At 43.2% G+C, this 19,520-nt stretch overlaps 1 protein-coding gene across 4 annotated transcripts in view; it reads right to left on the bottom strand.

Annotated features, from left to right (window-relative positions):
• Window positions 1-1,927: 1,927 nt before the first annotated feature.
• Window positions 1,928-19,520, bottom strand: part of ADAM9 (ADAM metallopeptidase domain 9) — a 113,648-nt gene continuing 96,055 nt past the window's right edge. For all 4 annotated transcript variants that reach the window (XM_061592350.1, XM_061592349.1, XM_061592351.1 and 1 more), the window contains exons 19-22: window positions 18,224-18,362; window positions 14,935-15,031; window positions 10,088-10,227; window positions 1,928-4,830 (exon numbers count right to left, since the gene is read on the bottom strand). In XM_061592350.1, coding sequence (XP_061448334.1) covers window positions 4,749-4,830; window positions 10,088-10,227; window positions 14,935-15,031; window positions 18,224-18,362 — 458 coding nt within the window. In that variant the 3' untranslated portion in view covers window positions 1,928-4,748. The remainder of the gene's footprint in view (window positions 4,831-10,087; window positions 10,228-14,934; window positions 15,032-18,223; window positions 18,363-19,520) is intronic.

Raw genomic sequence — 19,520 nt, 5'->3', positions numbered from 1 at the left:
ATTGTTGAAATGTTCAGAACACCTTACCCATTATACACTCAGTCAGTTACTGCACTCTGAAGGTGAGGGCTGTGATGTTCCTGCTTAATTGTAAATATGGTAAGTGCAGGTTATATAGAAGACATATGGTGGAGTGAAAGAGGAGGAGGAGTACATGAGCAGTAGAATGCTGGATGATTGGCTGAGCGTTTGAATGGCTGGAGTATAAATGGAAGAATGACAGTTGAATCAGGGTGGTGGATGTTGGAGGTTTAAAGAGGTGAAAGAGGTTTTGGTGGTTTTTGGAGGTTAGTGTTGCTGAGAGTGAGTCGGAGTTCTGAGGCAATTAATGAGAAGTAAAGTACATGTCAGAACATAATATGAAACCATAAGCTTGTCAATAAAGTAATTAAGTAATCTTGTTATTTTTAGTGTTCAATAAATATTTCTTGGTTAAACAAAAGCTTGATTCCTTCAGCTGGGAAACGCAAACCAGGGGGGATAGCAAGTAACCAAGGCTGAACAGTTGTATCAAATGGTGGCAGTGGCGGAGGAAAAGATATTGTATCCAGTACCACAGAGAAACCCAGGGCTGTAAGCTTCAGTGCAAGAGGCTGCAGGGGGGGTTGGGAATTACCTATACCCATAGACACAAGGTATCGAGATAGCCTGGCAGACACTAAGGCACAGTCTAAAGGCTATAAGAGATACAGAGTGTTGGGTAGTAAGGCCTAACGGGGATCTTCTGAGAACTGTGCTAGAGCTGTAAAGGGTAAGAAGAAAACCTGACGTTCCTGTCTGCTGGTAGCCACAAGTGAGAGCTTCACAGGTGGTGCCGGGGAAGGACGTCACATGGGCCTCCTGCACATACCATCTTATCAGGAGGTTTGTTCTGCACAACATAGGAAGAGGACCTTTAGTGCTGTGGCACAAATCCTTTGGAACCCCCCCCCAAATGTTAGACAGGCGCTGTCTCTGTTGTATTTTCAGTGTCTACTGAAGATCTTCCTCTTTAAACAAATTGAAGTGGAGACCTTATCCCAGTCTGTGTCTGTGCTGGAGTTACTTTTTTAGATGTTTTTAAAGCTTTTTTTTTTTTAAAGAAAATATGTTTTTAAAAATGTTTGTTTTAATGTTTTAAAGATGCTTTAATATGTTTGTAAAGATGATTTGTTTTAATATGTTTCAAGTCCTTTGATTTTAAGATGTTTCAGAATGTTTTCGTTTGCTACCCTGGGCTCCTTCTAGGAGAAAGGGCAGGATATAGATGTAAACAAATAAATAAAATATATGAGAACACAGCCATCCTTCGAAATTCACATTTATCTGAATTTTGCAATGGAGTTCCCCCAGCCAAGCAGTGTTTACAAAAATGAATATATTAGGAGAAAGTATGCAGAAAAATGAACATATTAGTAAAAAAAATACAACAATGTTTTATATAAGGAGAAATTGTTTGCAAAATGTATTAGTAAAAATTGCATACACAAATGTTTATTAGAAAAAATTAGTGGTAAAATTCAGAAGAATTATGAGGATTTTTTTTTTAAATGGCAAATGGCTGCAGAAATGTGGAGAACTGGATTTAAGATTAGAAAAACATCCCTAGTTGAACTGTTCTGACCCCAGTTGGCCATTGACAAGAATGTTTTGGCCTTTGAAAGAGACAGAGCAGGCAGAAGCCTAACGCAGGACAGTCAGGAAAGCATGTGTTCTAGAAAAATAAATGTGAACGTGGCCAGGAGGAGGCGTTTGAGGGGAGAAGGAAAACCAGGGAAAAAATGACACAGGGACATGACAAGTGATGCTAGTGGCCAGGAACTGCAGAGGTGACTAAGATGGGTGTTGACATATTGACTTGAAATGGCCATTCAAATCTTTGGCTGTAGGTAGTTTTTTCAGTATATGGTATCCACACTACTCTTTTGCAAATATCTGGGAGACCACAATAGTTCAAGTATTTTATTACTGCAGATGCAGACATATCATTGTATATGAATATAAACAAACACTGTTAAAAAATTTTTGGCAAAAATTATGGAGAAATTTACCAAACAAGCGTATGTTGAATAGCTACTGCCATGTGGGAATAATTCTTAACATAATTTAACAAGAAATGTTTTGCTCTCTGAAGCCTTTGTAGCAGACGTGTCTTTGTAACAGTCCTTACCCATTATGAACAATATACTATCTACGCACACCGGGATATCCCACCACCTCAGCTAATAATCAGTCTACAACTCCCGGTCTACAAGAATCTTTTTAGCACAGGTACAACTTTTTAAAAATTTGGCTTAATCAACGGTGCAAAGATTGATGCAATTCAATCCAATAAGATTTAGCCAATGTAAACATCCTGACTGACACAAAAAGCAACATTTTTTAAAAAAAAGTTATGAAAAATATGTGTACTGGATTTTTCAGTAGGCTGCTAGCATTTAAAGTGCTCATAACATTTTCAATGGGCTTAAATAAAAACAAGATTTTGCACCAAGGCTGGTGCTCTCACACTACAGATGTTGCGACAAGTGTGCAGTCGGAAGGTGTGCAAAGTAGCTGGAGAGTGTGCATACTGACTTAATACAGTCAGCAGTTTTTGAGTTCACATTCCCAACATTGTACATTTACCTATATAGAGACGTATGAAACAGCAGCAGCTCTGATCAGCTTGGCATGGGTGTCTGAAGGCCATGTTTTAACAACATCATTAGTTGGAAGTCCTGCCACTAATTTGCATGTCAGTAGCAGTATTTGCATAGCATCTTTGAGCCTGACAAACCCCAAACTGTAGTTGCGGCAGGCTGGTGGTGGTGGAAGAAGGACAGGTAGCATCTCTGCAATATTCCCATCCAGATTCCTATTCTCAAATATGAAAATCTCATTCAGCCTGCAGACACATTTTTGTAGACCGACACCAAGGATATGGGAATGAACACATAGCGAATTTATGCCTTTTATTTCCCTCCTCACTCCCAGTCTTTGAGCACTGATTGTTGTCATCACATCCTCAAGCATCTCTCTGCACTTCTATTAGTGTGGTTGTTTTCAGTTTAAAGCTAGAATACTTAGGGTTCTAGAAAATTCACGAGAGCTGAATATAAGTGCCTTGTGAGCCTTAAGCAGCCCACTCACCAGCCTAGATTAAAAAAGGTGACTTTCTCAACTTTGTTTTGAAAAAAAAAGAGTTAGTGGTAAATTAGAAGAATTTGCTGTACTGCTATTCATTAAAAATGGTTAAGTTAAACTTACCCAACATCTTTTTAAATTATCTACAGTTTAGTGTCAGCCTGCACAAAGTTCAAATTGTCCATGTTTTAAAATGTGTTAATAATATACATGCAGACACACAATATCTTACAAACCATTAAAACCTATGAACATGCTAATGATACATTTCATCTTCTCTTGAGAAGTAGATTTAAAGCTGCAATCCTATATTTGCTCACCTGGAAATAAGTCCGTCAGAACTCATTTGGCCTTACTTCTGAGTAGACTTGGATAGGTTTGCACTGTATGGCTGCAATTCTATACTCATTTACCTGGAAGTATGATCAAGTGAATCCAACTGGGCTTCCTTCTAAGAAGACATATAGGATTGCAATGGCATTTTTCTTTGTGTTTTCACCTTGTGCCTTGCAGTTCTATGCACACAAGCAAGAAACTCCAAAGTCCAACAAAAGTTTTGAATTGTTTTGTGTGGACTCCCACACATAGGAACATAAGAAGAGCCTGCTGGATCAAGCCAAAGGCCCATCTAGTCCAGCATCCTGTTCTCACAGTGGCCAACCAGATGTCTATGGGAAACCCACAAGCAGGACCTGAGCACAAGATCATTTTCCCCTCTTACGGTTTCCAGCAACTGAGATTCAGAAGCAAAGTACCTCCAACCTGAAGCTTTTTTGTTCTTATAAACAATTGGTCCAATTTGAATTGCAGTTCTTCAACACCTGCCTCTATATAACTACAGGTGAAGACAGATGTAACATTTTTAAAAAACTCAGTCAAAATGTGAGCCTGGCTTGCTCCCAGCTTTGCAGTTTGAATGACTGCTATACACACCAGAGAATCAAATGCCAGCTCAGCTGCCATCTTGCCATGCTTCAGGCTGTCCTTTTCTGTTTTTTTATAGTGCAACATCTGTACTTATATATTATGCCCACTATTAACCTTATTCACTTTAAAAAAGAGAGAAAATTAAAAATGCAAAATTGTTCTGGAAATTTGGAGGGGGTGTCTGGGTGACATAATGGGCACCAGCCAATCAGTGGTCTCCATAAGATGGCTTCTGTTGCAGATTTGTAGAGTGTTTTTTTAAAAAAGATAAGACTTGGATTAAACAGTAAAGCCTTCTGATTTGACCCAGTGATCTCCAAAAATGTTATGTCTGTCTTCACTCAATGTTTTATTCTCTATAAAAATAGTCTGGGTGAGTGGGGAGGACCCACATAACCAAGTACTTTTATGATTAAATCTAACCACAAAAGGCCAGACCAAAAAATTGTTATATTTCAGAGTGATCCACTTTTCCAGCAGTGTAGCCCAACCACAACTTGCAGAGACAGTTTTCACAGGCTCGGTGGTTTCAGCTCCCAGAGTTTTGGTAGAGGTATTTGCTCGTTAAGTTTACATTCCTTGGTTTTGCATTTTGCCTTTGTTCTGTTCCTGATGCAGTGCTGAGGGAAAACAAAAAGTTTCAAGGGCCACTTGATGCAAGACAGGTGCGGCTCTGTCCCGCGAACACGGCGGCTCATGAAAAAGAAACGGGCAGTTTATACGGGAGGCAACGGTGCAGGTCGAGAAGGGAAAATCTGTTCCTGAGTTTTCGTGGCTTTCAGCACTGGGGGCGGAGGCCTGCAACAAGAGATGGAGAGTCAAGCATCAATTGATTTGTTGACTTATCACCTGCCTTTTCACCAGTTACGTTTAAATCACCAGGTTGAGGATGGCTGCTATAAACTGGAAAGGAAGGATAGGATCTTGAAATGCTGTTGGACTCCAACCCCCATCAGCCTTAGGTAGCATGGCCAATGACCAGGAATGATGGGAGTTGGAGTCCAGCAACATCTGGAGGGCCACAGGTTCCCCAGCACTGTTATAGTCCATAATAATAATAATAATAATAATTTAATTTATATGTCGCCTATCTGGCCGATGGCCACTCTAGGCGACGTACAATTTAGTTGCAATAAATGCATCATAATAAAATACACATAAAATACTTATAACAGTAAAACTATGAATAAAGAACAATAACAGTTCAGATTTCTTGACCCTGGTAAATCACTGTTCCTATGTTGCTTTTGGGGGAGATGGTAGTGATGCCTCGAAAAAAAACCCTCCTCAGTGTACATATATGAGCACTAGAGTTATGATTCTTGTGAATCAATCCATCCTCCAAGTTTCTAGGAGTTAAATCTTTGAATGGGCTGCAAATGGATCTTGCCCAATGCACATGTATTTAAATACATATGCTTGAGCAATAGGGTACTATCTATTTACTAGTCCATAAATCTTGACTGGGGTGTGGAACTTCTGGTCCTCCAAATATTGCTAGACTAAACTCTTATCTTCCCAGACCACTGGGGCCATGCCAGCTGGGGCTCATGAGAATTGGAGGGCCGCTATTGGGTCCCCATCCCTACGTTAAATAGTCAAGGAAGTGTAAGATAACTTTCATTTTAATAAATAAAAGCTACCATCCCTACTGTTTGCTGTCTTGAGAGGACACTGTCCTGAAAGGCAGCCTATAAACATTTAATAATTTTTATTTTATTTTTAAAAATAATACTCTCATTAATATTGAAAGTTTGGTGTAATGGTTATGATCTGGGAGACCAGGGTTCAAATCCGCATTCAGCCATGAAGTTCACCGGGTGTGACTATCTCTCAGCCTAACCTACCTCACAGGGTTGTTGTGAAGATAAAATGGAGAGGGGGGAACCATGTACACCACTTTGAGCTCCTTGGAGGAAAGGTGGGATACAAATGAAAATGAAGATGAACAACAACAATAATAATGAGAGTCCAGGGTATTGTATACAAAACCCAACCAGCAAAAAAACCTTTTAGCAGATCTTGCCTAACATTTGATAAACAACACCAGGAACCCTATGAAATTGCATCATATGCTGAATCTAGCCACTGGTCCATCAATTTGGCATCCCAGATCTACAGAGTCAGAGCAACTATGTAAACACAAGTTCAAAGATTATGTAGGAATCCTGAATTGGGTAAGGGCTGTAAGCGCAGTGGTAAAGCAAAATGTCCTAGGTTCAATCCTTGGCATCTCCAGCTAGGGCTGGGAAGCACCCCTGTCTGAAATCCCGTGGAGCCACTGCCAGTTAGTGTTGACAGTACTGAGCTAGATGGATTAATGGTTTGAGTCAGTATAAGGCAGCTTCCTATATTCCTAAATGCTGAGAAAAAAGAATTACTACAAGTCTACACATTAGCCTATCACAGGCTCAATACACTTTCAGTTTTTGCTGCCTGCCTGGAGCTGTAAAACAAACGTGATTCTCAAGCATCCAGCATGGAACCATTCATGGCTGGTGGGCTCTTTTCAATTTGGTAGGACGCAAGTTGTGCAGATCTGGTTTACTATGTTTGCATATATAATAGCCCAGTTCAGGTGTAATGTTCTTAGTTTAATAAGCCATGAACTATTAAACCAATAATAATTATTAAGATGCTCACTAGATTGCTTCAGTCTACAGAACTGGCACTGTTACAGGTGCCACATAATAATGGTCCTGCACTTGTAATAAATTGATTTTTTAGTGTGGCAGCCCCTACAGTTTGGAATTATAATAATAATAATAATAAGTTTAATTTATGTGTCACCTATCTGGCCAGTGGCCACTCTAGGCGACGTACATACAATAAATATGGCAGAATACAATATAAAAATACAGTGAAATATATAAATTATAAGAGCAAACAATACATAATAGGAGGCATTTAAAACAGAAGAATATTAAGCCTCCCCAGAAGTCCCGAAAGCCTGCTGAAAAAGCCAGGTCTTTAAGGCCTTGCGGAACATATTCAGGGAAGAGATGTGCCGAAGATCTTGTGGGAGGGAGTTCCAGAGGGTGGGGGCCGCCACTGAAAAGGCCTTCTCTCTAGTACCCGCCAACCTAGCTGCTTTGGTTGGTGGGACTGAGAGAAGGCCTTGTGTGGCCGATCTTGTCAGGCGGCATGATTGGTGGCGTTGTAGGCGCTCCTTTAGATAAACTGGGCCGAGACCGTGTAGGGATTTAAAGGTTAAAACCAACACCTTGAATTGGGCCCGGAAAACAACTGGAAGCCAGTGTAGATCGAACAACACTGGCGTGATGTGGTCCCGGCGACGACTGTTTGTGAGTAATCGAGCCGCCGCATTTTGAATAAGTTGTAGTTTCCGGACCGTTTTCAAGGGTAACCCCACGTAGAGCGCATTACAGTAATCTAATCAAGAGGTGACCAGGGCATGTACTACCAGTGGGAGCTGATGAACAGGAAGGTAGGGTTGCAGCCTATGTATAAGGTGTAGCTGGTACCAAGCTGCCCGGCTCACAGCCAAAATCTGAGCCTCCATGGACAGCTTGGAATCAAGTACAACCCCGAGGCTGCGGACCTGGTCCTTTAGGGGTAAATTCACCCCATTGAACTTCAGGTCAACGGTTCCCAACCTTCTCTTGTCCCCCACGAGCAGTACCTCGGTCTTGTCGGGGTTCAGTTTCAGCCTATTCCTTCCCATCCATCCACTCACGGACTCCAGGCACTTGGACACGGTCTCCACAGCCAACTCTGGTGAAGATTTAAATGAGAGATAGAGCTGAGTGTCATCCGCATATTGGTGACACTGCAGCCCAAATCTCCTGATGATTGCCCCCAGCGGCTTCATATAGATGTTAAATAGCATGGGAGAGAGGATAGAACCCTGTGGCACACCACAATTGAGAGGCCAAGGGTCTGAAACCTCCTCCCCCAATGCCACCTGTTGGTACCTATCAGAGAGAAAGGAGCGGAACCACCGTAATACAGTGCCTCCTATTCCCAATCCCTCTAGGCGATATAAAAGGATACTGTGGTCGACAGTATCAAAAGCCGCTGAGAGATCGAGGAGGACAAGGAAGGTAAATTCTCCCCTATCTAATGCCCTCCTCATATCATCTACCAGAGCGACCAAGGCTGAATTCCCTGCCTTCTGACAGCAGGCAGGCACCTTCGCTTTACTCTTTTTGGCACCTGCTTAAAACATTTTTCTTTAGGCAAGCCTATCCAGACACATAGATTAAAATCCATGTCTTTTTAGTTTACTGTTGGTTTTAATTAACTTTTGAAAGTTTTTAAAATATCTGTTTTGAACAGTCTTTTACTGATAATGTTAAATGTTTTATATTTTTTGTCAACCACGTAGAGGTTCTATTACAATCAAGTGGTATATAAATCTTGTTGAATACTGTATAAATAAAATAAGAATGAGCACTGTGTCCATGTACTCCCTCTTTCCTTTCTCTCAGATCCTGGGTTGTGGTCTGAAATTACACAACAGTTCCCTGATTTGAATATAAGGGGAAACTGTGGTTTCACACATGAGACAAGCGATTTCATGGGACAAGATTATTACCTTTGAACCAGCCTAATGTCAATATGTGAACAAACTATTTATTATTATTGATCATATTTGTATTGCATTCTTCCTCCAAGGAGCTCTGGGCAGCATATATGGAGTTCATAGAATCACAGAACAGTAGAGCTGGAAGGGGCCTATAAGGCCATCAAGTCCAACCCCTTGCTCAATGCAGGAATCCAAATCAAAGCATTCTTTAATGCCTCCAGTGTCGGAGAGCCCACTACCTCTCTAGGTAATTGGTTCCATTGTCATATGGCTCTAACAGTTAGGAAGCTTTTCTTGATGTTCAGTCGAAATCTGGCTTCCTGAAACTTGAGCCCATTATTCCATGTCCTGCACTCTGGGATGATTGAGAAGAGATCCCAGCCCTTCTCTGTGTGGCAACCTCTCATGTACTTGAAGAGTGCTATCATATCCCCCTCAGTCTTTTCTTCTCAAGGCTCAACATGCCCATTTCTTTCAGTTTCTCTGCATAGGGCTTTGTTTCCAGTCCTGTGATCATCCTTGTTGCCCTCCTCTGAACCTGTTCCAGTTTCTCTGCATCCTTTTTGAAGTGTGGAGGTCAGAACTGGATGCAGTACTCAAGATGAGGCCTAAAAAGTGCTGAATAGAGGGGAACTAATATTTCATGCAATTTGGAAACTATACTTCTGTTAATGCAGCCTAAAACAGCATTTGCCTTTTTTGCAGCCACATTGCACTGTTGGCTCATATTCAGTTTGTGATAAATGACAATTCCAAGACTTTGCATTTATCCCTGTTGTATTTCATTCTGTTGTTTTCAGCCCAATGCTCCAGTCTATCAAGGTCCCTTTGAATTTTGTTTCTGTCTTCCACAGTATTAGCTGTGCCCCCCAATTTTGTATCATCTGCAAATATGATAAGCATGCTCTGTACCTCCTCATCCAAGTTAATAAAAATATTGAAGAGCATCAGGCCCAGGACCGAGCCCTGTGGTACCCCACTCGTTACTTCCACCCAGTTTGAGAAGGAACCATTGATAAACACTCTTTGAGTACAATTCTGGAGCCTACTGTGGATCCACCTGATAGTTGTTCCATCCGGCCCACATTTAGCTAGCTTGCTAATCAGAATATCATGCGGCACTTTGTCAAAAGCTTTGCTGAAGTCAAGATATATTATGTCCACAGCATTCCCACAGTCTACAAGGGAGGTTACCCGATCAAAACAATGAGATAAGATTAGTTTGGCAGAATTTGTTCTTCATAAATCCATGTTGGCTCCTAGTAATCACTGCATTGTTTTCAAGGTTGTTCCATTTGATCCTCACAACCTTGTGAGGTTGACTAGGCTGAGGGTTAATTGACTGTCCCAGGGTAGCACAATTAGCCTTGAAGCTGAATCGAGATTTAAACTCTGGCCTAAGCCTAGCACTTGAACTGCTATCAGCTCTCATTCAAAAGAAAAGTACAACAACAGAGTTTTCATGTCAGAACCACAACCTGTGACTTTCTCTGCATTGCCACTAACCTTGTTGGGATGCAGTGCTGTTCCACGGACAGCCCCATGGATGTTGCATAAGAAGGGGGAGAAGTGTAGCGATAAGGTTCAGAATGAGATTGCTGATTAGCTGTGTATGATGGCACATGGTATCTTTTTGTTTGCATGCTCTGTGAGAAAACCAGTAAGGAACGGTTATTATTGAAACAGACATTCACAAAAGATGATTGCATCAAACGGTGGCAGTTGGCCTGCATATCAGTGGGGCAGTGGAATCTGCTCCGGGTTTTAGTCTGAACTTCCAAGGAGCTGCAAAGGTTCAGACTAAAACCTGGAGTGGATTCCACTGCCCCACTGACATGGAGTCAATAGCTGCCACTGGCCCCTTCCTTGCTATCCTTCCGTCAGCAGGCAAAGACTTTTTTATTCCGACAGGCTTTTGGACTAGAAGATGTTTAAGATAGGGCCTCATAAGTTCTGTTGTATTGTTCTATGGTCCTATTCTTAATGTTTTAAATTGTCTTAGTATCTTAAGTGTATGTTTCATGGTTTTAATGTCACGAATAGTTTAATTCTATTTTAATTGTATATTTTTGTATGTTTTTTTTACCTATGTGTAGTTTTTATTTGTAAGCCGCCCTGAGTTCCAGTTTTGGAAAAAGGGCGGGGTAAAAATAAAGATTTATTATTATTATTATTATTATTAAGTGTCATGAGTTGGTGGCACCCAGGAAGAGCCTCACTTCCCCTCTTGCAGTCACCCAGATTGTTTTCAGAGCCCATCAATGAAAAGCAGCAAGAGCAGTAGCTCAGTGGTAGAAAACATGTGCAGGAAAACACACCTGTCTGGACCCTGTTTTGTCAATGCAGACAAAACTGGGAGAGGAAGACCAGCTTCTAGCCCCTGAGTTTGGAGTAAAATTACTCTCCAGCCCCAAAGTATGCTGATGAGTCAAAGCTGCTTCACATATGCCATTTTGCCTATAGGCCACCATTCTCCAACTAGACACCCTCCAGATGTTTTGGACGACAATGGCCATCAGCCCCAGCCAGCATGGCTGTGGTGGTTGGGGCTGTTGGGTGTTGTAGTCCACAGCATCTCAAACACACTAGATTATCAAGGGTTGGCCCATAGGGAGGGTCTCTTCCCATGTCATCCTGTCCATACTCTCAGATCATCAGCCAAGACCCTTCTCTCTGTTCCCTCCTTATTAGAGTTAAAGGGAGTGAAAACCACAGAAGGGGCCATTTTGAGCATAACTCCTTGTCTATAGGGCATCCTCCACAGGGAGGCTACCCTGACAACAGGTGAGACCCTTTTTATTCTCCCAGCTTTTAAAATATTTTAGGCATTTTTTAAAATGCCTGCTAACTGGTCTCTTTTCATCTATTGCAGGTTGTCATTTTTACATGGTTTGATTGTTTCTCAGTACTTAAGATTTTGTCAACTGCTGAGGAACCAATTTTAGTAAAGTGTGGTACATAAATATTTTAAATAAATATAAAACAATTATAAGCAATGGCGAAGATGGGCACAGTCTCATGCTCGCAAATCACAGGAATGTCTGTTTTGTCCACACGCAGACCTGTCTGGAAGTCATTGCACGATTCCACTCCCAAGTAAATATACGCAACAATATTAGATACTTTATGTGGTTTTCATAGATACGTGTAGCTTGATGAGGTTTTTTCCAACATGCTTTTTAAACCCATGTAGAAAGAATGTCGCATATGAAACTGTCCTTAGAGCAGGGCTGGGGAATCTGTGGCCCTCCAGATATTGTTGGACTACAACTCTCATCAGCTCTGAGCCAACACGGCCAGCAGTCGGGGTTCATGGGATGGCATCTGGAGGGCCAAAGGCTCCCATCTCTGCCCCAGAGCTTCATCCCAACAGCACTTTCTTGTAGGTTCCAGAGTTCTCTGCCCACAAAGGAGGGCCCATTCACTTCAACAGAAGGACAGAGCAACTCTCAATTTAAAGAAAAACAATGGAATAAGTAAAAATGTTATAAAAATAATAACTAACAACATCATCATCTCCACAGGAAGGGCTGGTGCCAGAGGACGGCCAGTTCGAGCCCTGGCTGAGGGCGCCTGAAGGGCCCCACCTTAGGCTGGGCAGGTAGTACTTCTTTCCATGATCTGCAGCAGCATTGGCTCCTGACCCTGCCATGGATCACAGAGACGGAGCTCCCAGGCACCCCCCTTCCACCGTGCAGGCCCACGACGCCTGCCTGCACGCCCCACCTACCTTTGAAGAAAATGCTGTCTGTGCTGCCAGCTCATACCTGCCATCAACCAAGATGGTGGCCGAGGCTTCCCGAAGGGACTGATGCCCCTGCCGCCATCTTGGTTGATGGCAGGCCTGAGTACACATTGTACATATGTGCCATCAACCAAGATGGCAGCAGAGGCATCAGCTCCTTAGGGAAGCCTCGGCCGCCATCTTGGTTGATGGCAGGCAAGAGCCTGCAATGCAGCCAGCATTTACTTCAAAAGAAAGGTAGATGGGGTGTGCGGATGGGTGCCGGGGCAAGGGCAGGCTGGAGCCGAAGGGCCCCAGCATGCCTGGCACTGTCCCTGTCCACAGGTTTCCAATCCCTGCTATAGGCAAGTCTTGTACATCACAGATACATCCACACCTGGGAGGAAGGGTGGGATATACATTTAATTAATTAATTAAATTGATATTTAAAGCACATGGCTTCCCCCAAACAATCCTATAGTGTGTAAAGGGTGCTGGGAATTCTCTCTCTCTCTCTCTGTGAGTAAACAACAGTTCCCAGGATCTTTGGGGGTAAGCCATGCGCTCTAAATGCATAGTGTGGATGTGACCTTAAAACTGTTTTAATGGTAATTCCCTTTCCGAGGAAATCAAGGGAAATGTATGTATTTGTGTATGTGTGTATGTATATATGTATTCAATTTGTATCCTGCCTATACTTCCAGAGGAGCCTAGAGTTGCAACTGGGGATGGGAGTGGGGAGGTAGAGATTTTTCAATGCAAACTTTTTCAGACCCTTACTATACAACAGTTTCCAAGGTTTGGGACCGGGGGGCAGAGAGCCCCACCAGTGGCAACTGGTGCCCATTGGGACAGGCAGAGCGGAAAGCAGGGAGCCCCACCAGGCGGGTCCCAAAGGGTGGCCAGGTCAGGCCCTGGCCAAGGGCCCCTGGAGTCACAGAGGCCCCTGACGGGCCTCTCAATAGGGTGGGGGAGGAGTAGCGCTCCTTTTCCATGATCTGCAATAGAGAGCTTCTTCCACCCACCAGTTCACTGGCTCCACCTATAATATGGTTATGGCTGCGCGTGCAGGACTGCCATTAACCAAGATGTTTTCCTTAAGAGGCCAGCGAACAGGCAGGCAGAAGAAGCTCCCTCCCTGCGAGAGACAGATAGGCACACATGCGCATGTGTGTGTGCGTGCGCACCCGAGGGCAAGCTGGTGCCCAAAGGCCCCGGCATGTCTGGCATAGGCCCTGAGCCCCACACTTTCAGTGGAGCTAGAGCCAAAGGCAGGCAGAGCCAAGTCACTCTAGTTTTATCCACATATAGTGAGGGGTGTAGTTGTCCAGGATCTGGGGTGTGTGTCTTAGAAGCTTTATTTTTTGGGGAGCAAGGTCCCAGCAGAGTCCCTATGTCTCCGGCATCCTATGAGCCAATCAGCATGAAAGGGGAATGTGTTGGCCACTGAAAAGAGTCTGCTAACATGCTTCTTTTCTGCTGATTGCAGCCAATCTGAGTGAAAGAAGGCAAGTCAGCCACTGAGAAGACTCTTTTCAGTAGCTAACACCCCCCCTTTCATGCTGATTGGCTCCTAGGGATGTCTGTTGTGGGAGAAGGCAGTAACAAGGATCTCATTCTCAACCCTGCAGCAAAAAAGGGGGAGGGGCATGGCTATGACTAACATGAAGGGACTCTGCACTTCTGAATTTGCCATAATGCTACTGCATGCAGTAATACCTCAGTTAACGAAGTACATGCATTTTTTAACAGAAACTTTGGTACCGAAAGTATGAATAACATGGAATAACATAGGTTCCTACACCACAAAAAAGAAGAGCAGTTCAACATATGGCAGCAAACTTTTTATTCAAAACTAACAATATGCGCGTCTGAAATTAAACAACCAGGTCAGGTAAGCCTTGCATACAGACCACTTGAAGGCTTCTTCCAAAATACATCCAGGGATGCCTGCCTTGCCTTTTTTTCTTTTATCATGTAGCACTTGCTTTAGCAATCTAAAGCTTTGAGCACAGTTCTCCTCTCTATACACTTGGGTGGGCAGGCAAGAGACAGCCACTACCACCACCCTGTGCTTGGCCTCTCTTTCTCTCTGCCATCCTCCCCTACACTTGAGCAGATGCATCTGTAGTAAACAGTGCTTCTAGGGTACCCAACACACTGTTTACTGTGGAGGTAACTGTAGCCTCTGGCGAGGAGCGCCATTCCATCCATGTGTGAGAGAGCTGCCTGCAGCAGCCGAAATCCACTAAACAAGGAGGCACATTCTGACTATCCCAGAGTATGTGCCTCCCCATGCCCCCTGCACCCAAAAAAGACTTTGTTAAAAGGAGCTTCTTTCCTTGGAGGATTTGTTAACTGAGATATTGCTGCATTTTCCCTCTCCGCTGAGTTCTACAGGGGGTAACACTGAGATGAAGGAGGTGGAAGATGACAGGCAGTGCCATCCTCTGGACTGGATGTGAAAGCTGACAGGCGGGGGCTGGTTAGGGGCAGACTGAGCCATACCAGTTGCTGGTGTGTATGTGTAGTTACAGCTCTCGTTTATTCCAAGTGGGGTTCTACCTGCCCACCACCGTGTTCTCCCCACCCCACGATCAAGATCAGGGAATAACAGGAAAGCTCTTACCATTTGAGTTGACATATCCTTTGGAGAGTAGGGAATGCTCGGTGGGAAGGATGTGTGTACAGGCTCCTGCATCCTGTTATCTGATCTTCTAGAATACCTAAATAAATGAAACAAGGCAGATGGATAAATGCTGAGCATGCCTGTAAACCCCTTGTAATGTTCAGAGCTGCTCGAATGAAGGATGAGGCTTACAGCCTAAGCTGTTTCTCATTTGCAGTTTTGTCTGTGGCAGAATTTCCATTCCCAGTTTGGTAACTTCCATTTGGTAATTTCCATTCCAAGTTTGGAGGGAGACGTAAACTTGGCGGTAATGATTAACAAAGGCTCGTGCACAGTAAGAGGAACTGAGGGAATGGCTCTAATGGGGCCCAGTAATAGTCTTCATAAAAATGTAGGAAGGAAGCCAGGCTGTAAATCACATGGTCTTTGATGTCTGTATACTAATGCCCACAGTATGGGAAACAAACAGGACGAACTTGAACTCTTAATACAGAGACTAAGCATGACTTGATAGGTGTAACAGAAACTTGGTGGGATGACTCCCATAACTGGAATACAGCAATTGAAGGATATAACTTGTTCAAAACGAATAGAAGGAATAGAAAGGGAGGTGGAGTCACGCTATATGTTAAAAATATATATCCCTGCACAGAGATACTGGAGGATGAGCTTGATGGCTCCACAGAAAGTATCTGGATTAAAGTAAATGGGGCAAGGTAACATGGTAACTGGAGTCTACTATGAACCACCCAATCAAGGAGAACATGAGGATGAAACTTTTGCAAGTGGCAGTTACAGGAACTCTGGGGTAAAGTGACCACACTATATTAGAGTTCTTGATTTAAAAGGAAGCAAAAGCTGAGCCATAAGCTTACCCAGGAAAGCTGATTTTAATAAATTCAGAACAACGGTAAGTAAGGTTCTGTGGCAAGCAACTCTACTGAGAAAAGGAGTCCAAGATGGGTGGGAGTTTCTAAAAGAGGAAATTCTAAAGGCACAATGGCAAACAATTTTGTCAAGGAAAAAAGTGGGAAGACAGCAGAAGAAACCAATGTGGCTTCACAGAAAGCTTAGAGATGACCTGAAAACAAAAAAGGACACATACAGGAAGTGGAAGGAAGGCCAGGCCACAAAGGAAGAGTACAGGCAGGTAGCACAGAATTGCAGGGATGGCATCAGGAAAGCTAATGCTGAGAATGAGCTGAGGTTAGCGAGAGATGCTAAAACCAACAAAAAAGCTTTCTTCAGGTATGTCCATAGTAAAAGACAGAGAAAAGAAATGGTGGCACAGCTACTCAGTGAGGATGGCAAAATGGTAACAGATGACAAAGAAAAGATGGAAGTGCTTAATTCCTATTTTGGCTCAGTCTTCTCCCCAAAGAGGATCTATGACCCTCCTTGGAAATGTGAAGATGAAGGGGTAGGATTGCACCTTGAGATTGATAGACAAATGGTCAAGGAATACCTAATCACTTTGAAGAAGTTGACTTTTAATCTTTTACCTGCACTAACCCTGACAGAATAATTCTCAGGCAACTGCAGGCATCAGTGTACTTGCCATTACCTCCTTTGGTGCCTGTGAAAGGTCTCAGTAAATACCCCGTCAAAAATCCACAATGCATGAGGGACTGTATGCTCCTCCTGCCCAGTTCCTGTTTGCACTGGCTTAGCCTGTGCTACATGCAACCCACATCCTTAAACATACCCAAATTTCATAGAATGTGAAGACTGGACAGCCACCGTCCCTTCCATCCTGAAAAGAGGAGTGGGGCAAAGAGCTTCTTTCTGTGAGCAAGCGCAGTTGTGGCTGATGTAGGTGCCTGTTTTTTGGCCCAATCTCTTTCTCTGCTCTTTTAGATGTGGCAGTCATTTTGTGCTATGTCACATCCTCACGGCAGTCATTTTGTGTCATGCCACAAAACCCAGGGCAGCCATTTTGTTACTGGCACTCACAGCACTTTCTCAAAATTCCAAATGTGCCCCTTGGCCCTAAAAGGCCTAATGACTCAGGCTTGCATTACAGAGAACACTTTGCTGGCTCAGGCATGTCGAAACATTCCAATTGCTTTTTGAGCAAACAGAACAAATCAGAAGTGACTTTACTTGGAGGCCCAGCTTCCACACACAGATTTGTAAAATGATTCTGGGATTCAGCTGCACCCCAGAACTCGTTTAGGGAAGAGCCATCACTCAGTAACCTGGACTGGGATTGCCTGGCCTCAGTTGTCCATGCACTGGTGACTACGGTAATGTGCTGTATGTGGGTTGCCCTTGAAGACAGTCCAGAGGCTGCAGCTAGTACAGAATGTGGTAAGTGGGGCAGCCCAATGGGACCATATGTCACCTGTCCTGAAAACGTTGCCCCGGCTGCCAGAGAGCTACCAGATCCAATAAGGTGCTAATACTAGTATATAAAGCCCTAACTGGCTTAGGACTCACATATCTAAAAGAACGTCTTCCCCAGTATCAACCATCTTGGAAACCTACAATTGGCAGGCAAGGCTTTGTTGATGGTGCTGCCACTAGGGGCTGCCCTGGTTGGTGTTTACCCATGGCAGCGCCTTTTCAGTGGTGGTTCACCATTGGTGGAATGCCATCCCCAGTGAGGTGTATCTGTCTCCATCACTATTGTCTTTCCGGAGGACTCTGAAAACATTCCTGTTTAACCAGGCATTTGATGGCTGAAGTGGATTGCTCCTGGCAACCTAGAGATCACTGGTTGAAAGAATGTTTTTAACTATAATTAGAAGATTTTTAATTGTATTTGTGTTTTAGAAGGTTTTATAACTGTGTTTAGAATGCTTTTCTTTTTGTTGTTGAATTGTTTTGTTGATGTTTGCAGCCCTGGGTTCCTTTGAGAAAAAGCAGGATATACATTCAATATATGAATAAAGAAATGATAGCAAAGTCCATGCTTTCAATGCAAAAGGTGCCAGGTCCAATCCCTGGAATCTCCAGGGAAAGCAGGGGACACTCCTGCCTAAAACCCTAGAAAGCTACTGAGCTAACTGGACCAATGGTCTGACTGTAGCTTCTCCAACTGTACTCCAACAGCGTGCAGAGTACAAAGCATGGGCTGTCAAACTGGGAGGAACTTGGCTGGTGTTCTGTCGACTTTAGGAAAACCAAGTCCTGCATAGTGCAAAATGGCCACAGAGATGCTGAATGCAAGCATCACTTCGCAGAGAGCTTGTGATTTCTTTAAAGGCCTTGTCATTCTGCTAAAACCATCCTCGGTCTATTTTCTGCACAAGAGCTGCAACGTGGGGGATGGACAGGAAATACTTACCCACAACAAGTCTCTGTCAGTAGCCTGAAGCATGACAGCTGCCGATTCCTTTTATAGTAACAGAAGATCAAAGTCAACAGCAAAGGAAGAATCAGGAAGAAGAACGCCAGCAGCCAGTTTTTCATTGTGTTATCCGTGTCTGGAAGAAAGAAAGAAAATTAGTTCCAGCGGCAACATTGGTTGTATCTCTGCAGCACTCCCTTCCATGGATTTGGAATAACAAACTTCCTCAGCTCCATTTAGGAGGGAAAGAAGTGATCACTCCATCAGTCTTGATCCAATTTTCTTCAAAATCCAAAGTGGCTCACAAATGTACATAAGACACAACATAAGACAAATATCAGTCATTTAGAGCAGCTAAAAACATTGATCAAGGGATGGAGCGACTCCTCTTTGAGGGAAGGTTGCAGCATTTGGGGCTTTTTCATTTAGAGGAAAGGTGAGTCAGAGGTGACATGATAGTTCCACTAGTAAAAGCCGGTTGTTGGTAACTATACTAGACCATAGACTGTGCAATCTATTGAACCATGAGCTTCTGCTAGTACAACTGTTGTATTGGATTCCTTGCGCTAGTGGACAGAGAACGTTGGTCCTACCAATGAATCACATGGCACCTCTTTCTGCTTCATTCTTAATTATATTTTCAACTGCATTTGTGTTTTAAGACATCAGGACAGATGTTTTGTTTTAATACGCAACCTTTGTGTGAATTTGGGTTTCTAGGTGCACACAGATGTTTATACTGTGTCTGGGACCAACTTCTATAGCTTAAGATTTTTGGGGAGGGGTTGCCTTTTTGTCTGAATTTAATGCAACATGCAGTGCAAGGTCTGTGCTCAAATAATAAATGATGAGTGGCAATGTTAATGCCACATTTAAAAAAACCAGGTGCTGTCACATAAAAGAGAAGCAGCCAAGTAAGTAGTAGCATATAAATGTCAATATAAAAGAGACATAAAGAAATACAGGAAATATTGTGGAAATTTATGCAATCTTAAAAGGCTTTATTAATTATCATCTGGTGTTTTTCTCCCCACGCTTCTCTCTCTTCCCCCCCCAACCTGTTTGGGCTTTGCTTATGTTTGGTTGTCTCTATGTCATGTGTAAGAATAGCGTGTCTGAATGTCTGAATGTGTAAAAGGCTCATAAAAAATTCCAGCAGGGCTAGAAGCCCACAGTTCCAGACACCTTAATTGTGCGTTAGCAAGTGGGCTAGTAAAAAAAAGATATTTTTGGCTAATAATTTTGTGGACTTCATTTGCAAGGCCAATTTTAGAGGCTGGGATTAAGGGTGTTA

Source organism: Rhineura floridana, chromosome 12 (assembly GCF_030035675.1).
Source record: "Rhineura floridana isolate rRhiFlo1 chromosome 12, rRhiFlo1.hap2, whole genome shotgun sequence".
Classification (NCBI taxonomy): Eukaryota; Metazoa; Chordata; class Lepidosauria; order Squamata; family Rhineuridae; genus Rhineura; species Rhineura floridana.
This window is presented reverse-complemented; position numbering and strand designations above follow the sequence as displayed.